A 25,112-nucleotide genomic window follows, 5' to 3' on the forward strand; every position below is an offset into this window, starting at 1 on the left:
GAAGAAGCTAAGCAGAACAGCAGCTCATATGCTTGTGGCGCAAATACTATTTGCCTTGACTCTCAAAATGGTCGAGGTTACAGCTGCCATTGTGAAAAAGGCTATGAAGGAAATCCTTATCTTGGATGTAAAGGTACATATACACATACACCAATCATCTAACAATTTTTGATGATTTTCCATTTCAAAATGAGTGGTATCTTTTCATTTCTCAGATGTTGATGAATGCAAAGATTCTCACAACTGCAAAGATGCAACATGCTTTAATACGCCAGGGGCCTATTACTGTATCTGTCCAGCAGGTAGAAAACCCGAAACCATTAGTGAAGGAAGATTGGGATGCACGCCTGACAAACGAAACCCCATTTCATCATTCTTCTTGTATCGGCAGGTATATAAGGTTATTCTTTATTAAGTGAATTCTATCCCTAGTTGGTAGAAATAACAAGATTTACTGCAAGGTACTTGACCCATTGTTTGACCTGATGTACAGGTATTGGGGTAAGCATATTGATTACTTGGGACAAGTTATAGTTTGTACACTAGACTTGTCACGAGAAAGAAAATGAAAATGAAGCAGAGGCAATTTGAGAGGAATGATGGATTGTTGTTAAAGCAAAAAATCACTGCGAATGATGGTAGAGTAGAAAAGACTGAAGAATTTGAGTAGACGACAGATGATACATATGCTGTAATCACTTCAAATTTCGCTTGTAAAGATGCAGAATGATGCATATATTAAAACCAGGGAAATGCGTCACTTATTACTGATCAAACTGATAGTATTCACTAATGGTAAGTAGCCTTGAATTGTCGAAGCACAAGAAGTTTTAAGGAATTACATAATTGCGGCAAGACTATATACAAAACTCTAATTTCACATCCAACTCCTTTCCAAAATAGACCAGTCTTCTAGAGATGATAAAAGATAGCTTCAATGCGTCTATCTCTTAATGCAGAGTTATAAGAAGTTAAGCACTTGATGATTAATATTCTGGTACCTTTTTTTTTGTTAATTTATAGTAATAACTTGTTCAATCATGCTACATGTGTGCTTTTACCACTCAACGAGCACAACAGCAGAACCTCATTTGATGAAGTCTAATCACAATACATTTAGTAATTACACACTTGAAGTACGCCAAAAGAAGAAAAAAAAGTGGTTCTACAGTATGCATAAAGCTGGACTATGACACTCACTCACCTGTTAGTGTTAGTTGGAACTAAATTTAGTTCAGAGTGATTTGTCTGTGCATTTTTCATATTCAACAATGGTAAAAGATAGGTTTTGGAATCAAAACTTTTTTGTATTTTTCTCATACCTATGCTATTGCATGAATCTACGTTGTTCCATGTAACACTCTAGCATTCGGCTAACAAATGGATAGTGGAGTGCTAAGTGCTAGATTCTTTTCAATCATGGCAACTCAAGCCACTTTTCTAACCAAATTGCACACCTACACGCACAAGTATAGTTGAAGAAGTTTATTGGAGAGTGGCGCCTTAAGTGGATTAGGGAGAGATGACTGATACCCTAGCTATGCCATTTAAAAGAAAACATAGATAGAGAGACCTAGTTTGTGCTTTAAAACACAATCTCAGCTTAAGGTTGTCACAAAAAATTTAGAGCTTTTTGATAAAGTACCCCTACATTTCACTTTACATTAAAAAAGTGCCCCCATTTTTTAGAAATTTGTTAAAAGTACCATTACCTTTTATTCAAAAAACGGTAAATGGGAGTTAGGAGACGTTAATGCTTAGGTGGCAATGTCAAAAAGTCTAAGAAGTCCTTCCTACTGAATAGAGTTGAATCTACTTGAATCACCGAGTTGAAACACCGATTCGAGTAAGTCAATAGGAAACATGTGGCATCCATCTAACCATCAACAAACAGAAAAATCAACGGCCTACCATAAGATCTAATTTACCAACGGTCTTATTCCCAATTCCATCTTCTTCAACTTGTATATATACAGATGATCTTCCATATGTTTCTACAACTCAAAAAAATTGACAATTATTTTGAAAACTCAAAAACAGTGATGGGTGGAGGTGCAAAAGACACTCTAGGTAGTAGTAGCAACAACAACAACAACAACAAGAAGATGAAAATGAAAAAGAAAAAAAGAACATCAATGATTGTGCTATGTGTGAACAAGGTAATCATGAGACAAAAGCGTGTCCTTGGATATATTCCAGGTGCAAGCATGTTCCATGTAATGGCGTAAGAGCATTTCTTCAATCTGGAACAACTGAAAACTATGGAAAATGTTCTTCAAGTGCACAATACCTACCTGCAATTACTTTGAATGGTTTGAAGATGCTTCTCACCATTGTAAAGCCAAGTTGGTGTTGTTACCATCAGTTAAAAGCTGCAATGCTTGTGGAGAAGATGATCAATGCTTTGAAAGTTGTCCACTGCACAATCAACTTTGCATCTCTTCAACCTGCAATCCCAGAATGTGCATGAAGATATGCAACAATCAACACAACAAGGCTTACCTTATCTACCAAAAATGTGATGCTTTTAGATGGGCTTCAGATGCTATCTTTATTGCCGCAAAAGAGACAGTTAGAGAAACAACACAAAAAATGGATGATTTAGTTATAAAATTAGGAAAAGGTCTTAACATGTAAACATGCTTCATATCATATGTAATACCTGGTTTAAAAGAAATAAAAGTACTAGTTTCATACATAAAGATGTTCCAAAATAACATAGATGTTCAAATAAAGATGAAATTTTAATATTAAAAAGACACAACCCTAACTACTGCAAACCACATAAATCCAATGCCATTCACTTCTTTGTGTGACTCATGTTCTGCTTCTTTGGAGCTTTAGCAGGAGCTTTAGATGGTTGATATTTTTTATCTTTAGAAGAAGATGCAACTGATGTTTTTCCAACACTAGATGGTTGAGATGATTGCTTCTTCTTAGACTTAGAAGTAGATGCAGCAGGTTTTTCAAATAGTGTGAAGGTAGCACCATCTATTTGAGTTCTTTGCCTCTTAGCTTTCGGATTTTTTCCAACATCACCACCTTGACATGTACTTTTGTTATGACTAGTTGAACCACATAATGAACATGAATATGCCTTTGTAGGTGCATTAGGCTCATCTTATGCTCTCCTCCTCTTAACTTTAGGCATTCCTGAGTCTTGATAGCAGGTTCCAGATAAATGTATTCATGTTCTTCCAACTAAATAATGATAATAAGTTAGAAAATTAAAATGGTATCCTAAAGAGATAGTTGAGAAGGTGCAAATAACTAGAACAAAATGACTGCAAATACCTCAGTCCAATCTTTTTGAGCAGAAAATGGAAACACTACTGGAGCATATGTAGCCATGTATGCAGCAACTGTATAATAAAGAGAGCAGCACCTGCCAATAAAAAACAAAAATGCAGTTTTTATTGGTGCATACATACATAGTAAAGTTGAGAGACAACAAAAAAAACAATATTACTACGTACTTACTTAATACAATCTGGTCTGAATGGCTTCAAACAACATGTTGACAAACAAATCCTCTGAGTTTCCATTGTAGACAACTGCATTTCTTTTCCTCCAAGTTGATAATAAAAACTGCCTTCTACATTCATTTGTAACTTCATACAATTTACCACTAACACATGGGTCAACTTACACATTTTACCAATCAGTTTCATAGCAGTATGAACCAATCCAGTAGGATTCAATTTTGCACTTTCCTTTCTCCTCTTGTGAAACAAACTCATAACCAACTGACTATAAGGAATTCGTAGTCTATAGACTGGTTTGTCCCTAAGATTCTTTACCACCGAATTAAATGACTCACTAAAGTTGTTATTTAGGTGTTCACACTTACTAGTGTCATCAAAAAAGTATCTAGACCATGACTCACTAAAGTTGTTATTTAGGTGTTCACACTTACTAGTGTCATCAAAAAAGGATCTAGACCATGACTCAACACCAGCCTCTTCAAGGTACACCTCAATAACATGATTTTCCTTATTCATATCTTCCATATGTTTCTGCATACAATATACACAAACCATAAACATATTAGAATATAATAACACATATACAACCCATAAACATATCAAATTAAAAGTAATATGAGATGTTACGTAGAACTATTTCTTCTTGTAGCATTTGGCTGCATTCCATAGTAAGCTATACAACGTTTGTCCCTTAAAGTGTTTCTTGAAATTGTTATACAAGTGCCTGAAACAAAAAAAAAACTTATAAGTAAATTGCAAACTCTAAGAAAATTTATGTTCAAAGCAAATAAACAGTTGAGAAGCTCACCTCCAACAATATCTATGATTTGAGTCTGGGAACACAGCGGGAACAGCTTCAAGTAGCCCTTTTCCTATCTGAAACGAATGTCAATGGCTTTTAATGGATTAAGAGTAATGGCTTCAAGTCAGTGAGGAATACAGTCCAATTCTCAATTGTTTCAGCAGGAAAAACATAAATTCCTAGTGTGGTTAATCCATTTTGACCATCTAACCCTGTTGTAACCATCAACACACCACCACACTTACCATTTAGATGACAAACATCTAACCCAATAGATGATCTACACCCTTCTTGCCATCCTCTGGAACCCCTAGTCAGGGTATTCCCGTGGAACGAGAACGTGCCCCTCCCCGACACCTCTGGGTTCAAAGGAATCATGATACTAACAGTATTATTGGAGGTAAGGATTCTGCAGCTAAGAATAGAGGACAACTTCAAAATATTTTCAATTTTGGATGTTATATATCGCAAGTAGAGCCAAAAAAACATTGATTAATCTCTTAGTGATCCTTTCTGGGTAAATGCAATGCATGAAGAGTTAAATCAATTCCAAAGACAAGATGTATGGGAAATCGTACCTTGTCCCTCAAATGTTAATATTGTTGGTACCAAATGGATATTCCAGAAAAAGTCAGATGAATTTTGCACAGTTGTCAGAAACAAAGCAAGACTTGTCGCTTAGGGATTCTCACAGATTGAATATATCGATTTTGATGAGATCTTTGCTCCTGTAACACGCCTTGAGTCCATTAAACTACTTGTAGCTCATGCTTGTTTTCTCAAGATTAAGATATTTCAAATGGATGTAAAATCCGCATTCTTAAATGGATGTCTAAAGGAAGAGGTTTATGTTGCTCAACCTAGAGAATTTGAAAATTCGGAATTCCAGATCATGTCTTAGGAAAGGTTTTTCGCAAGGTGGTGCTGACAAAACATTGTTCACTAAATGGAGTGGGAAAGATGTACTTGTTGCTTAAGTATATGTAGATGATACCATCTATGATGAACCTCTGAGAAACTTGAAGATTTTCAAGTCAATCTTGGAAGGGAATTTGAGATGAGCAATCATGGTCAATTAAAATTCTTTTTAGTATTACAGATTCAACAACACAAGGATGGAATTTACTAAATCTCAAGAAAAATATGCCAGGGGTCTTGTAAAAAGGTTTGGTCTTGAGAAGTCAACTCCAAAACTTACTCCGATGCCCACTACTGGTAAGCTACATAGAGATGAGAAAGGTGTCAGTGTAGATCGGAAAATTTATCGATCTATCATTGGAAGTCTTTTATATCTTAAAGCTACAAGAACTTATCTTTCTTTTAGTGTAGGTTGATGTGCTAGATTTCAGTCTAATCTAAAGGAATCACATCTTGCAGCTGCAAAAAGGATCATGCGATATATTCAACACACTATCGGTTATGGTTTATCATACACTTTTTATATTAATACTAATCTTACTGCTTATTCAGATGCTGATTGGGCAAGTTGTGTGGAAGACAGAAAGAGTATATCTGGGGGATTCTACTACATAGGGTTAAATCTTGTGGCTTAGCATAGTAAGAAACAAAACTCATAACCCCTGTCAACATGTGAAGAAGAATACATTTCTGCAGGTTCGTGTTGTACTCAACTCCTATGGATGAAACAAATGCTTGCTGATTATGGAATTGACACTGGCATAATGAAGATCTTTTGTGATAACTCAAGTGCGATTCGCATTACTGAGAATCTCGTTGAGCACTCAATAACTAAGCACATCGACATCATGTATCATTTAATTAGATATCTTTATGAAAATAGTACTATTAACATGGAGTTTGTGCCTTCCGAACAACAATTGGCTGATATTCACACCAAACCTCTAGATACTATTACGTTTCAACACTTACTAGTCTATTGGTGTTATTTTGGTTCATTATAATTCTAGTTTTTTTTTACTTTCCCATGGTTCCATCTTTATTTCTTGGATGAAAAAAAACTTGAAGTTCCAGTGTTATGTTGTTTCAATTCCACATTTGTTTCTAGTAGTTGTATTTTATTTCTGTTTTCTAGATACAAATTCATGTTTCATGTAATTTTTTAATGTCCAAAGAAATTCTTTTTTTCTTGTAAAAGTAAGGTCGCTCTTGTTGTTTTTTCGGGAATGCCATTTTATGGGGGATAGTTCTTAATTGTACTTGTGCTTAATTGCCAAATCTTTGTGGGGAGTGCGGCTTTGGAATATTGTAGGAGTTATCTTGTATCTTTATTAACTCCTTGGTGAATACACTACGTTCCGACTATGTGAAATCGTCGAAACAAAGTTGATATGTTCTATTTTAGTCATGAAGTATCTCTATGAGAATTTTATTATAATCCCATAGTTTTCGTACCTTTTCCAATTTACATTGACAAAAAAGGGAAAAATTATTTTGTAGTTCACACTACATACATATGGTTTACGGATCATTATGTAAGGGGGTGTGGTTTTCATTGTGAGATGAAGTATTGAATAAGGGGAAGTGATACATATCACCATAATATTATTGTCAAAGTTGTGATGCAATTGGACTTTTATGCTGTGTAATAATACTATGACATGGTATAACAATATTTGAGAACAAGTGAACAACTGTTTTAGTATTGTTATAGCTATGTATTTTCAACAACAAAGATACTGAATCGAACACATTCAGATTCACTGGAGTACTTGGAGAGGCGAAGAATTCAAAGAATGTTGAAGAGCCAAGGAAATAAAGCATGATAGATGATAAGCTACAAATTTTTATTTATTTTGTAATTCATATATATTGATAGTTTTGTCACTAAAATTGACAAAGAGGGAAATTGTTGGAGCACTGCTCGGTCGAAATCGCAAGCATTGATATCTCAAGCTTGTTTGTCAAGTTTAGTTGATCAAAACTATAATCTTGATTTCTAGTATACCTATAGGAGTTTCGGACTAGGATAGATTGTGTAGTTGAGCTTTGGACTTCATGGCGCGTACAACTGAAGAAAAAAATCTACTGGAGAACTCAGATGAACTTCATCAACAAAAGGTATGTGGAGACTAAAACTTATCAATCATGAAAGCGGGGGTCTAACAACCTCACCCAATATTTCGCTTAGCAATCTGTATAGACTAACTTCAATATACTTTCAAGAGAATCAACTGGACAGTTAGACTCAATCTTAAGAAACATATATCAAAGAGTTAATATCTCTATCTCTCAATTCAATCTGCAATCAACAAATAGAAATCTGCGAGCCCGATTGAATATAAGAGATATAACTTGAACGGTACCAAAGACCAATGTTCAAGGATCAATCAATTTCAATCAACAACCAAAGGTTGGATTTACCAATTGATCGATTCAACGCACAACATGTGATATTTCAATTATATAACATAATATAATGCGGAAAAGAAATAACACAGACACCATAAGTTTTGTTAACGAGGAAAACCGCAATTATAGAAAAACCCCAGAACATAGTCCAGATTTGAACACCACACTGTATATTAATCCGCTATAAAATCTAGCCTACTACAAAAGAACTTCAGTCTGGATTGTAGTTTACCCCCAATCAATATCACACTGATTCAAGGTAGAGTTGCGTTCCTTACGCCTCTGATCCCAGCAGGATACTACGCATTTGATTCCCCTTAGATGATCTCACCCACAACTAAGAGTTACTACGACACAAAGTCTAAGACTTGATAGACAAATATGTCTCACAGAAAAGTCTATAGGAATAGATAAATCTGTCTCCCACATAAATACCTACGAGTTTTTGTTCCGTATTTTGATAAATCAAGGTGAACATGAACCAATCGATAACCCGGACTTATATTCCCGAAGAACAACCTAGAGTTATTAATCACCTCGCAATAATATTAATCGATTAAAGAAACAAGATATTGCGGAATCACAAACGATGAGACAGAGATGTTTGTGACTTATTTTCCATCTTGCCTACCGGAGATATAAATCTCAAGCCAATCTTACGATTGTGAAAAAGCGGGGGTCTAACAACCACACCCAATATTTCGTTTGGCAATCTGAATAGACAAACTCCAATATACTTTCAAGAGACTCAACTAGACAGTTAGACTCAATCTATAAAAAGTATATCAAAGAGTTTTATATCTCTATCTCTTGATTCAATACGAAATCATCAAATAGGGATTTGCGAGCCCTATTGAATATAAGAGAATTAACCTGAAAGGTACCGAAGACCAATGTTCAAGTGTCAATCAATTCACTCAACAACCCTAAGGCCGGATACAAGAACTGATTGATTTAACGTACAACCTGTGATATTTCTATTAAACACACACTGATTATAAGCTGTTACACCAATTTCCTACTATCTATTCGAACTAGATGTAATACCTTCTTCAGCACTTGTAGAACTGCTAGCAGAATATCGATTCTCTTTAGAAATTCTTCACACAAATCTTCTAGCAGAACCCGAGGCTCTCTTTAGAAGATATCACAACACGATTGAATCGATTCGATATTTTGTTTGCACAAAACACCGGTTTGATTTCCCTTTAGATATGAATCAAGGTTTTGGAAATCTTGTGTTTATTTTGATAAAAACAATTACTAGGTAAAAGTAATATCAAAACAAACTTGTAGATTAGGGATTATTATACTCTTCAAAAATAGGAAGAGAAACCTAATAACTCTACAACAAGAACAACTAGAATAAACCTAGAGATATCTTATTTAAAACTTCTCAAGGATTTTACGAGATGCCTCAATAGAAGTTTTTCTTTTTAGTCTCCGATTTCGACTAACAAGTGTTGGTATACGATCGGAAACTGAAATCTATCAAAACCTAGGGTTTATGATCAACAACTCTTGAATGGTTCTATATCAGAAGAGAAAACCTTAGAATAGACAAGAGGTGAAAAACCTAGATTACAAGTTGTATAATCAATCACGAAGATTTAATTAAACTTGGCTTTGTGATCCCCAATACAAAGACTTTATCTCACTCTTGTTCACGAAGAACATAAGACATGGAAACAACCTGCAAAGCTTACACCTATTTTCCAAAAGGGATGAAAAACATGTAATCTCACGAACTCTTTGATTATAATGAACAATAGCTTGGAAGATAAGGAAAGCTGTTTTCCTTTTTCAAGACTCTCCTAAATATGAGAGTCTTTCCTAAGTTACAAATATTATGCATAAATAATTAATTAGCAAACATTTATTTATGTGAATAAATCACATTCTAACTTAGGCAGGAATTAAAAGTTATCACAAACACTTTAATATGGTAATCAAATATGTTTGGATTAATAGCCATCTTGTTTAGACAAGGAAACATCACCAACTTGACCAAAAATAGCTTTTAGTCACGTAATTTGGCCCAAGTCCATGAGCTATTACAAATAGCCTATGGATTGTTTCCTACTAACGAACTTTAATAAATCACTCATAACTTCATCGTTATAACTCGGAATTGGGTGATTATTGGATCGTTGGATTCGTAAGCTCATTCACTATAACATAAGATTCTTTATAATGATAAAGGTTATTGTCTCCAAGGTCATGAATCAAATAACCTCAAGTATATATACAAACATGTACATTTACCGTCATCGGAATTGTTCCACAGAGTGACATATATCTTGATAGATTAGAAAGGTAGAATTGAACAAGAATCCAAATGAAATCAATCACATACCTTTGTTGATGAAGTCCTTGTTGATGTCTTCTTGTAGTCTTCAATCTTCAATCTTCATCCTTTAAGGATAGCTTCGATTCAACTTCTTAGACCTAATCTAGTCCGAAACTATCTTTAGTATGCTAAATCAAGAATGCATTTTGGCAACTAAAATTGACAAATAACTTGACATACCAACGCTAGTGGATTCAACTGAGCAGTGCTCTAACAATTTTAGTGACAAAACCATTTTACATATGGCTTGTACTTGTTAAAAGTAAAAACGACAATCTTGATTTCCTTGGTTTTTCAACTCTGCATGTGTTCATCTTGTACTCGTTGAAAATCCATCATAGTATTAGTATTATTACACAGCACCAAAGTTTCATTGTATCACAACTTTGACAATAATACTACGGTGATATGTATCATTCTCCCTTAGTCAATACTCCATCTCACATGGAAACCACTCCCCCTTACATAATGATCCGGAAACCATATGTATTTCTAGTGTGAACTAATATTAATTCTCCTCCTTTTTTGTCAATAAAACTGGCAAAGGTACAAGAAGGGGTCCTAATGAAATTTCCGAAAAAGACATTTCATGACTAAAAGAAAAATACATACCAACTAATTTAGATGCAATCATAAAGCCGAAGTTAAATTCATTCATCAAGGAGTTTATTAAGATACAAGTTAACCCCTACATGTTCCACAACCGCTTCTCCACTCAAAATATAGCAATTAAGCACAAGTTCATTTAAAAACTCTCCCCCATAAGATGTCATTCCCGAAAGAACAACAAGAGTGACCTTACTCCAGAGATAAGGATTTATATATTGGATTTTAGAGAACCCACAAGGAGACGCGAACTAAGAACCAATTATTGAAAGTCTCTCATGAGATCAAGTTACTGAACAATAGAACTATCTCATGGTAATAATACACAATATGTAATCACGAAGATCAAATATTGTGATCATCTTTTTAAGATACAAACTTGTATGAACAAGAATTGATATGCTTAGAAGGAAGAATAATATTTTCCATAAGGATTTACACCAAGAATGGTTACCATAAGAGTATGAAAAAAGATTCTTTGACAATAAAAACCAATATCCATGGCTTAGATAATTGCTTCTAACCTGTTATATTTAAGAATTCCAATCACAAATCAAGTTAGGTAATTAAGACTCATACATGAGGTATCCAACCATATTCATCTTAACCATAACTAGTTCAAATGACTCAAATGAACTAGTTAGAGAGTTATTCAATTGCAAGGAAATCTTATGTAACTACACAAGACACAATTGAAGCAAAAACGATTTTGATTCACTCGAATCGATTCATGAAATTTATAGCCACGGTTTGGAAACTTGCATTCCTTAGTTTATATAAAAATAAGTTCACGAATCTTTTTTTTTATATATAACCTACTCAAGTTCGCAGACTAGGTTCGCGAACTTAAGTTACCGGGCAGAGTTTACAAACTCCAGCAGAAATTCTCGGGTATGAGAACTTCGCCGGTTCGCTGACTGGGTTCGTGGACTAAGTTCGCGGACTTAGCTTCACGCAAATATTTTTTCAACTCCAGCATAAATTCTCGGGTTTGAGAACTTCGGCATTTCGCGGACTGAGTTCGTGGACTTGGCTCACGCCATTCTTCCGGTTCTCTTGATCGAAAAAGTTCGCAAACTTTGGTTCAAGGAATAAGACTTATACATAAATGTGTTTCCACAATAATTCTTATGTCCACCATTGGTTATGTAATCTAAACTCTCATTTCAATCATTGAAACATTCTTAGAGGACGTTATATAGTTGTTACATCATTTCTCGTCAAAGCAATTTTCAAGATGATTGAAACATAACATGACTTTCGTCACTAGGTAAAGATGAGCTTGGTTAAAGCGAAAGCATACAAACACATGTTTCGAGGAATATGTAAGCGAGATACAATCAGCTCGAAACAATAGATTGTTCCACATATTCAGAAATTTCCCAACATGATATGTGCACCCCAATTCTTTTGCAATCCTCACCGCATTTACTAGGGCTTCTTGGTGAGGATGCACTTCCAACACAATTAGGTTGTGTTGAGGTGAACAAAATCTTGCTCACCACAGGTAGTTAAAATAAGATCAAACAATGGAATCTAGGAATTTAACAACTTCCTTGAAATTTTCAATAAATGTTCCATACCTTTTTAAGATGTTATCCCTTGTCGGACTCTTTTCTGGGAGATCCTTCTTAATAGTACTCGTTGCTTTATTAGTCTTATTTAGTACCCATTTCTGAGAAGCTTTTGGAGCAACGTATTTCTTTTTCTACCCAATATAATTATGAAACTTCTTGGCGGGAATACTGAAAGAACTGATATTATGAGACTCAATTTTTCTCCAGTTTGGAACATCAGATCTTGTCATCTTAACAAAATAAGATCTGGTTTTATCTCGTTTAAAAAATCTGCAATTCCTTTGCAAGTGACCTGGTTTTCCACAATAAAAACAATGTTTAGTATAATGGAAAAAGATATGTTTAGTGTTACCTGAATGTTTATGTGCTTGCTTTGGAGCTTGACAAAATTTCTTTTTTTCTTCAACGGTAGTTTGTAGAGATACTTTACTTTTGTCAATCGTGGAAGGTTTTGATTGAGAAGAAACTTTAACTTTGACAAATTTTAGCTCTTTGCAAATACTAGGAGCGTATATTCCTTCATAGCCCAATCCTCGTATATCACGATGAATTCTACATGCTCCCAGTATCGAGGTTAATTTATCTGAGCTGCTATTTCTAGACAAACTCTCTTTTAAGCTCGAGTTTTCTTCTTCCAAACTTTTGACCTTCTCAAGCGCAATAACTAGATCATTCTTGGATGATTCACATTGAACTTTGAGATCTTCTCGTTCTGAATCAAATAACAAGTTCATCTCAATGTTTTCCAAGTTATCTAGCTTTGCTTGAAGAATAATTTCCCGATCACGACCTTCGGAAATTTTTCTTTAAGCTTTCGTATTTCGTTGAGATAATCTCTTGCACCACTAGAATCAAGTTGGTCTTGCAAGTCTTTATTTCGACTACGAAGTCTGTCATATTTAACTTTCTCACTGAAAATAGTGTTTTCAGCTTCCGAGAGTCTTTTATGACTTTCTTTAAGAAGGTTATTAGCAACTGGATCCACATGGAACACTTCTTCGTCAGAATCAGTATCCGCAAGAATTTTTCCAGAAGCTAATGCAACCTCGCCAGCAAAATCTTGGGGATTATAAAATTTAGTTCCATCATCAAGAGTAGGCAAATTTGCTGCATATGCCTATTGTCTACGGCTCCAGCTAGGACAGACTGAAGACAAGTGCCCGAAACCACGACAGTTATAGCATTGTACATCATCATTAGGATATGTTACACTTTTAGAAAAACTCTTTTTCCTGTCTCTCAAGAATTTTCTAAATTGTCGTGGAGCAACATCCTTAGTATCTGGCGAACCATATTTATCCTTAGAGGATTCTGAATTGTTTGCAGCTTTAAGAGAAATCACCTCTTTTCTTGCGTGTTCATTATCAAGGATCTTTAACTTTCCAGCAAGAGTATTTCTGGAGAGTGTAGAAATATCGTTTCCTTCTTCAATGTCATTTTTCTAAGACTCATATCTTGATGGTAGAGATCTGAGAATTTTGCACACAATATCTTCCTCCGGAATAGTTCTTCCTAACGCAAATGAGGAGTTAACTATTTGAGAAAGTATTTGGTTAAACTCATCAAAGGTTTCATCATCATAAATGCGAAGGTTTTCCCAGTCAGAAGCTAGATTTTGAAGCCTTGCTTTTTTCTCTCCGGCATTCCCTTCGAATACGGTTTCTAAGATATCCCAATCATCTTTAGACTTATTACACGTAGTAACGTGGTGCTGAAGATCTGGGGTAATGGCGTGGATGATCGCATTTAATCCTTCAGAATTTTGCTTTGCAACAAAAATCTCAAGATCATTATAATCACCAATATTCTTTTCAACAGTTACACCGTCTACTGTAACTGATGGAGGATCATAGCCATTAACAATACGAACCCATGATTGAAAATCTCGCGCTTGAATGAAAGAACGCATGGAAATTTTCTACCATAAATAGTTCGTTCCATCGAAGACTGGCGGTACGTTTATAGAGATAGAACCTCTGTCCATAGAATCAGATTCCTACAAACAGAGACTTATGAGGTCTTAGCGTGTTTGCCTGCTCTGATACCAATTGAAAAGGCGGGGGTCTATCAACCACACCCAATATTTCGTTTGGCAATCTGAATAGAAAAACTCCAATATACTTTCAAGAGAATCAACTAGACAGTTAGACTCAATCTATAAAAAGTATATCAAAGAGTTTTATATCTCTATCTCTTGATTCAATCCGCAATCAGCAAATAGGGATTTGCGAGCCCGATTGAATATAAGAGGATTAACCTGAATGGTACCAAAGACCAATGTTCAAGTGTCAGTCAATTCACTCAACAACCCTAAGGCCGGATACAAGAACTGATTGATCTTAACGTACAACCTGTGATATTTCTATTATATAAATAAAATATAATACGGAAAAGAAATAACACAGACACCTGAATTTTGTTAACCAGGAAACCGCAAATGCATAAAAACCCCGGGACCTAGTCCAGAATAAACACACACTGATTATAAGCTGTTATACCAATTTTCTACTACCTATTCAGACTAGATGTAATACCTTATTCGTCACTTGTAGAACTCCTAGAAGAATACCGATTCTCTTTAGAAATTCTTCACACAAATCTTCTAGAAGAACCCAATGCTCTCTTTAGAATATACCACAACACGATTGATACGATTCGATATTTTGTTTGCACAAAACACCGGTTTGATTTCCCTTTAGATATGAATCAAGGTTTTGTAAGTCTTGTGTTTATTTTCATAAAAACAATTACTAGGTAAAAGTAATATCAAAACAAACTTGTAGATTAGAGATTATTATACTCTTCAAAAATAGGAAGAGAAACCTAATAACTCTACAACAAGAACAACTAGAATAAATCTAGAGATATCTTGTTTAAAACTTCTCAAGGATTTTACGAGATTCCTTAATAGAAGTTTTTCTTTCTAGTCTGCGATTTCGACTAACAAGTGTTGGTATACGATCGGAAACTGAAAATCTATCAAAACCTAGGGTTTATGATCAACAACTCTTGAATTGTTTTATATCATAAGAGAAAACCTTAGAATAGACAAGAGGTGAAAAACCTAGATTACAAGTTGTGTAATCAATCACGAAGATTTAATTCAACTTGGCTTTGTGATCCCCAATAAAAATACTTTATCTCACTCTTGTTCACGAAGAACAGAAGACATGGAAACAACCTGCAAAGCTTACGCCTATTTTCCATAAGGGATGAAAAACATGTAAACTCACGAACTCTGTATTTATAATGAACAATAGCTTGGAAGCTAAGCAAATCTATTTTACTTTTTCAAGACTCTCCTAAATGTGGGAGTCTTTCATAAGTTACAAATATTATGCATAAATAATTAATTAGCAACTATTTATTTATGTGAATAAATCATATTCTAACTTAGGAAGGAATTAAAAGTTATCACACACACTTTATTATGGTAATCAAATATGTTTGGATTAATAGCCATCTTTCTTAGACAAGGAAACATCACCAACTTGACCAAAAATAGCTTTTAGTCACGTAATTGGGCCCAAGTTCATGAACTATTACAAACAGCCCATGGATTGTTTCCTACTAACGAACTTTAATAAATCACTCATAACTTCATCGTTATAACTTGGAATTGGGTGATTCTTGGCTCATTGGATTCGTAAGCTCATTCACTATAACATAAGATTCTTTATAAGGATAAAGGTCATTGTCTCCAAGGTCATAAATCAAATAACCTCAAGTATATATACAAACATGTACATTTTCCATCATCAGAATTGTTCCATAGAGTGAGCATATATCTTGATAGATTAGAAAGGTAGAATTGAACAAGAATCCAAATGAAATCAATCACATACCTTTGTTGATGAAGTACTTGTTGATGTCTTCTTGTAGTCTTCAATCTTCAACCTTCATCCTTTAAGGATAGCTTCGATTCAACTTCTTAGACCTAATCTAGTCCGAAACTATCTTTAGTATGCTAAATCAAGAATGCATTTTGACAACTAAAATTGACAACTAACTTGACATACCAACGCCAGTGGGTTCAACCGAGCAGTGCAAGATTAGATCACGCAACTACAGAGAAAATAGTTGGGTCTGGCTTCATAATCCCAATGAAGTCTTCAAGTCGTTAACCTACAGGGTTTCATGAAAAACCTAAGGTTAAAGGAGAATCGACTCTAGTCGCAACCAGTAACACACATGAGGTATGGGGATTAGGTTTCCCAGTTGCTAGAGTTATCCTTTATATAGAATTCATATCAGGGTTTCCAACCAATGTTAGCTTAGTAACAAAGCATTCAATATTCACCATTAGGTAAAATACTGATTAGATTCAAGATAATATCTTTCAACTGTTAGATCAAACTTAGCTTGTTATACACAAATGAAATGTAACTTCATTTAGGGTTGAGTAACCGTACCTAAACGTGTACACTTAGTTGGTTCAATAATAGTTCAACAATGGTTATCCATATGAGCACTTTCATATCAACCTTATTCATCTTCACCTCAACTAGTTCAAATGACTCAAATGAACTAGTTAGAGAGTTGTTAAATTGCTTAGATCTTATAGATATATAGAAGTCACAATCGAAACAAAATCGGTTTTGATTCACTTGATCGATTCATGAATATTATAGTCATGGTTTGCAAAGATTGCATTCCTTATTATATAAATGTTTTAGTTCATGAATATACCGATTTTATAAAGTATCCTACTTAAGAATGGGAACGAGTATGCGTACTTAAGTAACCGGATTTGAGTTTGTTTCACTTCCAAACTCCAGCAGAAATTCACGGACGTGAACTTTTTTCCAGTATGCGTATACTTACCCGGATTTCCAACAACTGCCAGTATGCTTACGGGTACGCATAATTTGGTTTCCCGGTTTTGGACTTTTACACAAATGTAAGAACACACTATGTTTATATCTAAAGATGGTTACATGTTCTTGAAAAGGCGAGGGTACCCAAATATACCTCAAGATAAAACTTTTCCTACCTATAAGTCATTTCTCCGAAAGTGATTGTCTATGGACTGAGAACACACTATGCTTATATCTAAAGATGGTTACATGTTCTTGAAAAGGCGAGGGTACCCAAATATACCTCAAGCTAAAAAATTTCTACCTATAAGTCCTTTCTCCGAAAGTGATTGTCTATGGACTGAGTCGAGACAATACAAATAATATGAATTTATTAAATTTATTAACAACTAATCGGTTCACACTTCGTGTGATTGTCTATGGATACGAGATCGAAACAATACAACAATGAAGTATGTTTACTTGATACAAATGTTCGGACTTAACCAAACATAATAGGATTGCTTATCAAGTAAATAGGAATTAACGTTTGTGTAATTTACTTTAATTATAATAAAACAATTATTATGGGGAAAATAAAAGTAAATGACACAACAAGATTTTGTTAACGAGGAAACCGCAAATGCAGAAAAACCCCGGGACCTTGTCCAGAATTGGACTCTCAGGATTAAGCCGCTACACAAAATTACACCTGACTTCGTATAGTTGAGACCAAGTAACTAACCCTATAGTTCATCTAGTTCCGTCTAAATTCCCACGCCTCCAACTTATAAATAAGTCACGTACTTGAAACAATTCCTTTGGTTCGTATTCCAAACAGTAAAGGAACAACAAATCTGTTTGGTATCAACTCTATTCAACCAAGTGATATGAGTCAGAAAAAGGATTTTCCGTTTATCTTAACATAAACTCCTTCGTCGGGTCCTTAGATCTATCCTATGTTCAATTACCGAAGTAATCGTTTAAGAGTAAGCCAACAACACCTTTAATCCGAAGAACTGTGTTGATGCCGATCTACTCAATTAATCAATCCAATCTACCACAAGGATAAACCGATTACAAGTATTGTGCACAAAAAAGATTATAAAACCAAAGTCAGATCTTCAATATCTTCTTTGTCTTCAAATCTTCTTAAATCTTCAACAAAAACCTGCACACAATCACTTGAATCTCTTGTGATAAATCACGCACAGAACGGAGTCTGTTAACAATGGATTATCACAAGATCGTATTTAGAACTAACAACAGGGTAAAGATCCTTGTCGAACCTCTGAACTAGTGTGAGTGAATCTTATATCAAAAGATAAGATTCTCAAGAATAAACAAACTAGGTGCAATCAGATTTCAACTACCGTTAGTCAATCAAATCAATCGAAAACAAAAGATAAACCGTAATTATCTAGTTTCCCACCAACGGTACACGCTAGATCTTCTCAATCCCAAAGAAGACTTTAAACTGAGGCCGTAAGAGATTTCGCCTAATTAGGTTACTCTCCTCTCCGAATAGGCGGCTACACCAGTAACAACAACAAAAGAAGAAGTTTGTTGTTACGAAGGATTAGTTTTCTAGAAAGGAAAACTTCAAGTATTTATAGACAAGGAAGCTTGGACACAAAGGAATTTCCAAACCCGAAAATGTTCTCAAGATATTCACTAAAGCACAGATTCAGTTTTCATAATTCCTGGAAATGCTCTGTCCAAAAATAATGATCGAAATCTCTTGGAAAATCTAATTAGTAAATGCACATTACTAATTCTGGAATTTTCCTACCAAATAAAATTAATAACCTTAATTAAAAGATTCTTAACTTACTTATGTTTCGATCCTGGGATTATCTTCCCTTAGCCGTTAAAAAATATCTTTGAAAAATTAAATAAATAAACATTCACAGCACGTGTTCAAAGTTTGTCGACATCTTTACTTTGTAAGTTCTCTTTCACACTTACAACCTTGAAACCGATTTGCCACACTTCCAAACAAGTTTAGAATTGGTTCATCTGACTTTAAAGAACTATGTGATTGATCAAACCAACATTCAAATCATGGGTTTAACGGTTCTACCAAAACAAGTTTCGGTTCTACCTCCATGTGAGTATTGTGCATAGTCACACTAGCTTTCCAAAATTTGGTTGACTAGGTACTAGGATCGGTTCCCCACATATATATGGTATCTAACTTATATGTGTTGCACATGTCCATAGGATCGGTTCCCCTTTGCCTAAAAAAGTGTTGCACATGTCCATAGGATTGGTTCCCCTTTCTTATATAAACCTTGTTGCACCCCATACAAGGATCAGTTCTCCTTGTGATGTACTGCACCTTTTACTAGGATCGGCTCCCCTCTCCCATATTTGGTCAGACACACAAACCCGATCATACCACAGGTGATTACTTAAGATCGGTTTTACTAATAAAAGTTATACCGATACATATATAAGTCAGGCATTTGTGAATAGTTTTGTGAGCGGTTATACTCAATCACACATATTGGTTGTTCATAAGATATGCAATGAATAACAAAACCAATAACACCTGGAAATTTCCTTTTTGGTCCACAAACAAGTTTATGAACTTACTTCCTTAGAACACATGTAAACATTGTTCCCTAGGATGAAATCCTCACATCATACCTAATCACAATAGCATTCAAATGATTATGGAGATGTCTTATCTACTAATTTTAATGGTTAAGAAATAAACCTTGTATTGTATTCCTTAATACTATGTCTATCTAGAGTTCAAACATGCTTCGCAGTTATGTTTTCAATATGCACGACTTGAAAGATACGTTAGAGAATAAAACAGTTCAAGTCAAATATCACTAACCTCAAGTGGAATGATGATTTTTGTTGTTGTAGCTCATTACTTCTTCACATCTTCAAGACTTCATAATACTTGTAATGTCTCATATCCTAATACTTTCAAGCTAACCTATACGAAGTTGACTCTAGTACATAATTAAGCGACTCTTAACATGAGTTTTGATTCACTAAAATATGACAACCAAACTTGACATACCAACGCTTGGTGGGTTAAACCGAGAAATGCTCTAAAAATCCCCCCCTTTGTCAATTTTAGTGACAAAACTCTTACATCATATGGATAAACAAATTACAAGAATGCATTACACGTCTGCTTGATTCCCGATTCAACAGCACAGTAAAAATGCTTACATTCAATCCTTGAAAATGCCGTTGTTGACATTATAATAACAAATCTTTTACTCCCCATAAGGAAGATAGGTAGATATTCAATCCGCACGTCTTTGTTATCCACTTCATATGACATGTTACTCCCCCTTAGTCTGTGCTTTCACTCTTTCGTTAGATAAACGTTCAAGCACCAATGTTCTTTTCCCTAGCGATACCAATAAATATAAAATTAATGCCCGTATCACCAGTTTAATCCATATATTTCTCCTCCTTTTTGGCACAAAAATGACAAAGAAACGAAAAAAATAAAGGACAACACGAAAAGAATCTTACAAATCTCAGAATAGACTTACAAACCTGTAGAGTTAGGCACGAGGGTTCCACACATCATGTTCTGATAACCAATATCAAAACCGAAATTATAAGTAGTTATATTTTGATATGTTACCAAGGAAACAATTGTTCGAAACAATTTTTCCAATTTAGTTTAGAAAATCAAAAAACAACTAAGCACCTTAGTCTCTTTGCTAAACCGATTGTTCAAAAACAACCGCTTAATTCGATAAGACCAAAATAAAGATAAACTCTATTTTTCTCATCAGGTTTTAATTATCCATAAACTTAGACCTTTCAATTTTAAACAAGACAAGTACTAGGTTAGTTAACTATCATTTCTTGTTAAGGCATTTGATTAGACTTGAATAACCGAAACCTCACTTCAATAAGTCTAACTAAGATCACAATTAACTTAGTTTCTCTTATCCGGAATCGAATTGGACTAAACAACTCATCCCGTACACAATTTATTTCGTTAAGCCATAAATACTTCATAGAAACCAAAATAAATCAACTTTCATAATTATTCACCTCAACCAGAAGCAATTGAAACAAAATAGACATTAAAAGCACCGCAATTGCGCCGAAATTTTGTAAGCCTAAACAATTGATACCATACAAAATCAAGATAACAATAGTTTTTCTTAACAGGAATCAATTGAATCACACACAACATCAATTATACCGAAATTTTGTAAGCCTCAACAATTGATACCACACAATAAAGCAAGATAACAATAGTTTTTCTTAACCGGAACCAATTGAATCACAAATCCACACACACATCATGGAATAAACATCAATTGTACCGAAATTTTGTTAATCAAAAGCAACAAATATATATAATATAAACTTAGGCTTTTCTTAAATAGGAAAACAATTAAATAACAAGATTGTTACCTCAAATTTGGCATCCACTTCTCCAATATGATTGCATCTTCGTCCAGGGAGAATTGATATTGAAATATCATCACGTTGTCATCCTTATGTATAAACAAAAGAATAACAACAATCCTCAACCTTTACCAGAGAAAAGTTGAAAACCGGCTTTAACAATTGCAAGCAAAAGTTGAAAACCGTCGAAATACATATGATTTTATGCTAAACCAAAATCGATTCAACATATTGTGACTTTTTCACATATTGTTTATACCAGAACCCCTCATGATCCTTTGATAAAACCTACCAACATGCGCTCGAACTTAATCCTGCTAAATCAAAAAGTCACCCAAACCATAAGGGTTCACAATATATGAGATCGAATATCCGAAATCAAACATCCCATAAACATACATAGCAATAAGATAAAAGCATTCAAGCACGGGCTATGTAAACCAAAAACTATCACAAGAAAAATTACCAATCAAATAATTTTATTCGTAATAGTTTTATTCATAATAGACCAATATAATCAATGAAAGAAATCAAAAATTGATGTCTATTTTTCTTCTCTCTTAATTTGTGAAGATTGCATTCAAAAACTGGATTCAAATTCCTCTGAGCACTTCCCCTTTCAGTAGATATGTTCATCTCCAGCAGTTGAGAATGAAGATTAGCTAGTACTTCTTGAAAAAACGGGGGTCTAACAACACCACCAAACATTTCGCTTAGCAATCTGTATGGACTAACTCCGAAATACTTTCTTAGAGAATCAACTAGACAGTCAGACTCAATCTAGGTAAAAGTATCTCAAGGAGTTAATATCTCTCTCTTGTTCGAGCTAATAGAAATCAGCGAGTCTTTAATCAAACACAAGGAATAACTTGGATGGTACCAAAAACCAATATCCAAGGATCAATCAATGACAATCAACAACCAAAGATTGGATTACTCTAATTGATGATCTAAACGCACAAATTGTTTAATTTCAATTATAAAGATAAAACAATATAATGGGTAGATTGAAATAACACATACACCAGAAATTTTGTTAACGAGGAAACCGCAAATGCACAAAAACCCCGGGACCTAGTCCAGATTGAAAACACACTATATTAAGCCGCTACATACACTAGCCTACTCCAAGCTAACTTCGGACTGGACTGTAGTTGAACCCCAATCAGTCTCCCTCTGATCCAAGGTACAGTTGTAATCCCTAGCCTCTGATCCCAGCAGGATACTGCGCACTTGATTCCCTTAGCTGATCTCACCCATAACTAAGAGTTGCTACGACCCAAAATCGTAGGCTTTGACAATAAACAAATCTGCCTCACACAGACAAGTTTATCAAAGGATGAATCTGTCTCCCACAGAAAAACCCTAAAGTTTTTGTTCCGTCTTTTGATAATAATCAAGGTGAACATGAACCAATTGATAATCTGGTCTTAAATTCCCGAATAACGGCCAGATAAATCAATCACCTCACAACAATCTTAATTGTATGGTAGCGAAATAAGATGTTTCGGTATCAAAAACAATGAGACGAAGATGTTTGTGATTAATTTTTATATATTGCCTATCGGAGATATCAATCTCAAGCCAATCAATCTGATTGTACTCGTACGATAGAAGATGCAAGATCAGATCACACAACTACGATAAAAGTAGTATCGGTCTGGCTTCACAATCCCAATAAAGTTTTTAAGTCGTTAACCTGGTTTTAGAAGAAGAAAACCAAAGGTTGAAGGAGAACCGACTCTAGCACGCAAACTAGTATCACACGTAAGGTGTGGGGATTAGTTTTTTAGAGTTGCTAGATGTCCCCTTATATAGTCTTTAAAATTAGGGTTTCGCCTTAGTCACAAAGCAAACAATATCCACCGTTAGATGAAAACTTGATTTAGATTCAAGATAATATTTCTCAACTGTTAGATCGAAAAATTAGCTTGTTATACACACTTGACAATGCACGCTTCTAGGTTTGTTAACCGTACCCAAACGTATGCACTTGTTGGTTCAATAACAGTTAACCAAATGGTTAGCCATATGAGCATTTCATATCAACCATGTTCTTCTTCACCACAACTAGTTCAAATGACTTCAAATGAACTAGTTAGAGTTTTTCAATTGCAAGGAAATCTTATGTACTACACAAGAGACAATTGAAGCAAAAATGATTTAATTCACTCGAATCGGTTCATGAACTTCATAGCCACGGTTTGCAAATTGCATTATTTAGTCTTTATAATTTTAAGTTCAGAAATCATCTTCAGATATATAACCTTCTTAAGTTCGGAGACTAGGTTCGCGTACTTAAGCAACCAGACAGAGTTTACAAACTCCAGCAGAAAATCTCGGCAAACACCTTCCGCCGGTTCGCGGACTGGTACTCACGCAACTAGTTTGTCAACTTCAGCAGAATTTCTCGGGATGAGAAGTTCGTCAGTTCGCGGACTGAGTTCGCGGACTTGGCAACAAGCCATTCTTCCGGTTTCTCTTGATCAACAAAGTTCGCAAACTTTGGTTCAAGGAATAGGACTTATACATAAATGTGTTTCCACAACAATGCTTATGTCCACCATTGGTTATGCAATCTAAACTCTCATTCCAATCATTGAAACATTCTTAGAGGACGTTATATAGTTGTTAAACCATTTCTCGTCAAAGCAATTTTCAAGATGATTTAAACATATCATGACTTTCGTCACATGGTAAAGATAAACTTGATCGAAGGGAAAAGCTTTCCAACATATATTTCCAAATGTGTATAATCCAAGTCTATATATATAGCATACTACTTCTTGTCTCAAAGAGTAGGAGATAGAGTAGATACACTTTTGAGTGACAGATAAGTTCAAGTCTTCACATACCTTTTTTCCGAGAAGTTCCACCGGTTCCTTGAGTAGTTCTTCTTCTTGTATGATGAATCGCCATGAAGTCCTTGAGCTAAACTACACTTTCTATCCTAGTCCGAGACTTATAGTTTTGATCACTAACATTGACAAACATGCTTGAGATAACAACGCATGCAAGTTCGACCGAACAATGCTCTAACAATCTCCCCCTTAGTCAATTTTAGTGACAAAACTATCAATACATATGGAATACAAAAAAGATAAAGAAACTTTAGTAGCTCCTATTCCACATGTATAATCTTCAACATTCCTCGAAATCTTCGTCACTTCAAAGTACTCCAATGATCCCAAAGGTTGTAAGTTTAGCATCACCGTTGTTGAAGATCCGTAGCTATAACAATGAGAAAGCATCGGTCTCGATCATTGTTATACAGTGTCATAGTATTATTACACAGTGTGAAAGTCCAATTGTATCACAACTTCAACAATAATACTATGGTGATATGTATCACTCCCCCTTAGTCAATACTCCATCTCACATGGAAACCACTCCCCCTTACATAATGATCCGAAAACCATATGTATTTGTAGTGTGAACTACATATTAATTCTCCCCCATTTTTGTCAATAAAATTGGCAAAGGTACAAGAACGGGATCATAATGAAATTTCCGTAAGAGACATTTCATGACTAAAAGAAAAAATTACATACCATCTAATTTGGATGCAATCATATAGCCGAAGCTAATAGCATTCATCAAGGAGTTTAAAGATACAAGATAACCCCTCTAAAATTCCACAGCCGCACACCCCTCAAGATATGACCATTAAGCACAAGTTCAAAATAACTCTCCCCCATTTGATGTCATTCCCAAGGGAACAACAAGAGCGACCTTAATTTCAAAAGAAACGAAGGATTTTTT

At 34.8% G+C, this 25,112-nt stretch overlaps 1 protein-coding gene across 1 annotated transcript; it reads left to right on the forward strand.

The window, feature by feature from the left end:
* Positions 1-2: 2 nt before the first annotated feature.
* Positions 3-821, forward strand: LOC113302137. The gene is made up of 3 exons (XM_026550986.1): positions 3-133; positions 216-391; positions 494-821. The coding sequence occupies exons 1-3, from the start codon at positions 29-31 to the stop codon at positions 567-569; spliced, it is 357 nt and encodes a 118-aa protein (XP_026406771.1). The 5' UTR covers positions 3-28; the 3' UTR covers positions 570-821.
* The last annotated feature ends 24,291 nt before the right edge of the window (positions 822-25,112 follow it).

The sequence above is a fragment of the Papaver somniferum genome, chromosome 8, assembly GCF_003573695.1.
Source record: "Papaver somniferum cultivar HN1 chromosome 8, ASM357369v1, whole genome shotgun sequence".
In the NCBI taxonomy this organism is placed as follows: Eukaryota; Viridiplantae; Streptophyta; class Magnoliopsida; order Ranunculales; family Papaveraceae; genus Papaver; species Papaver somniferum.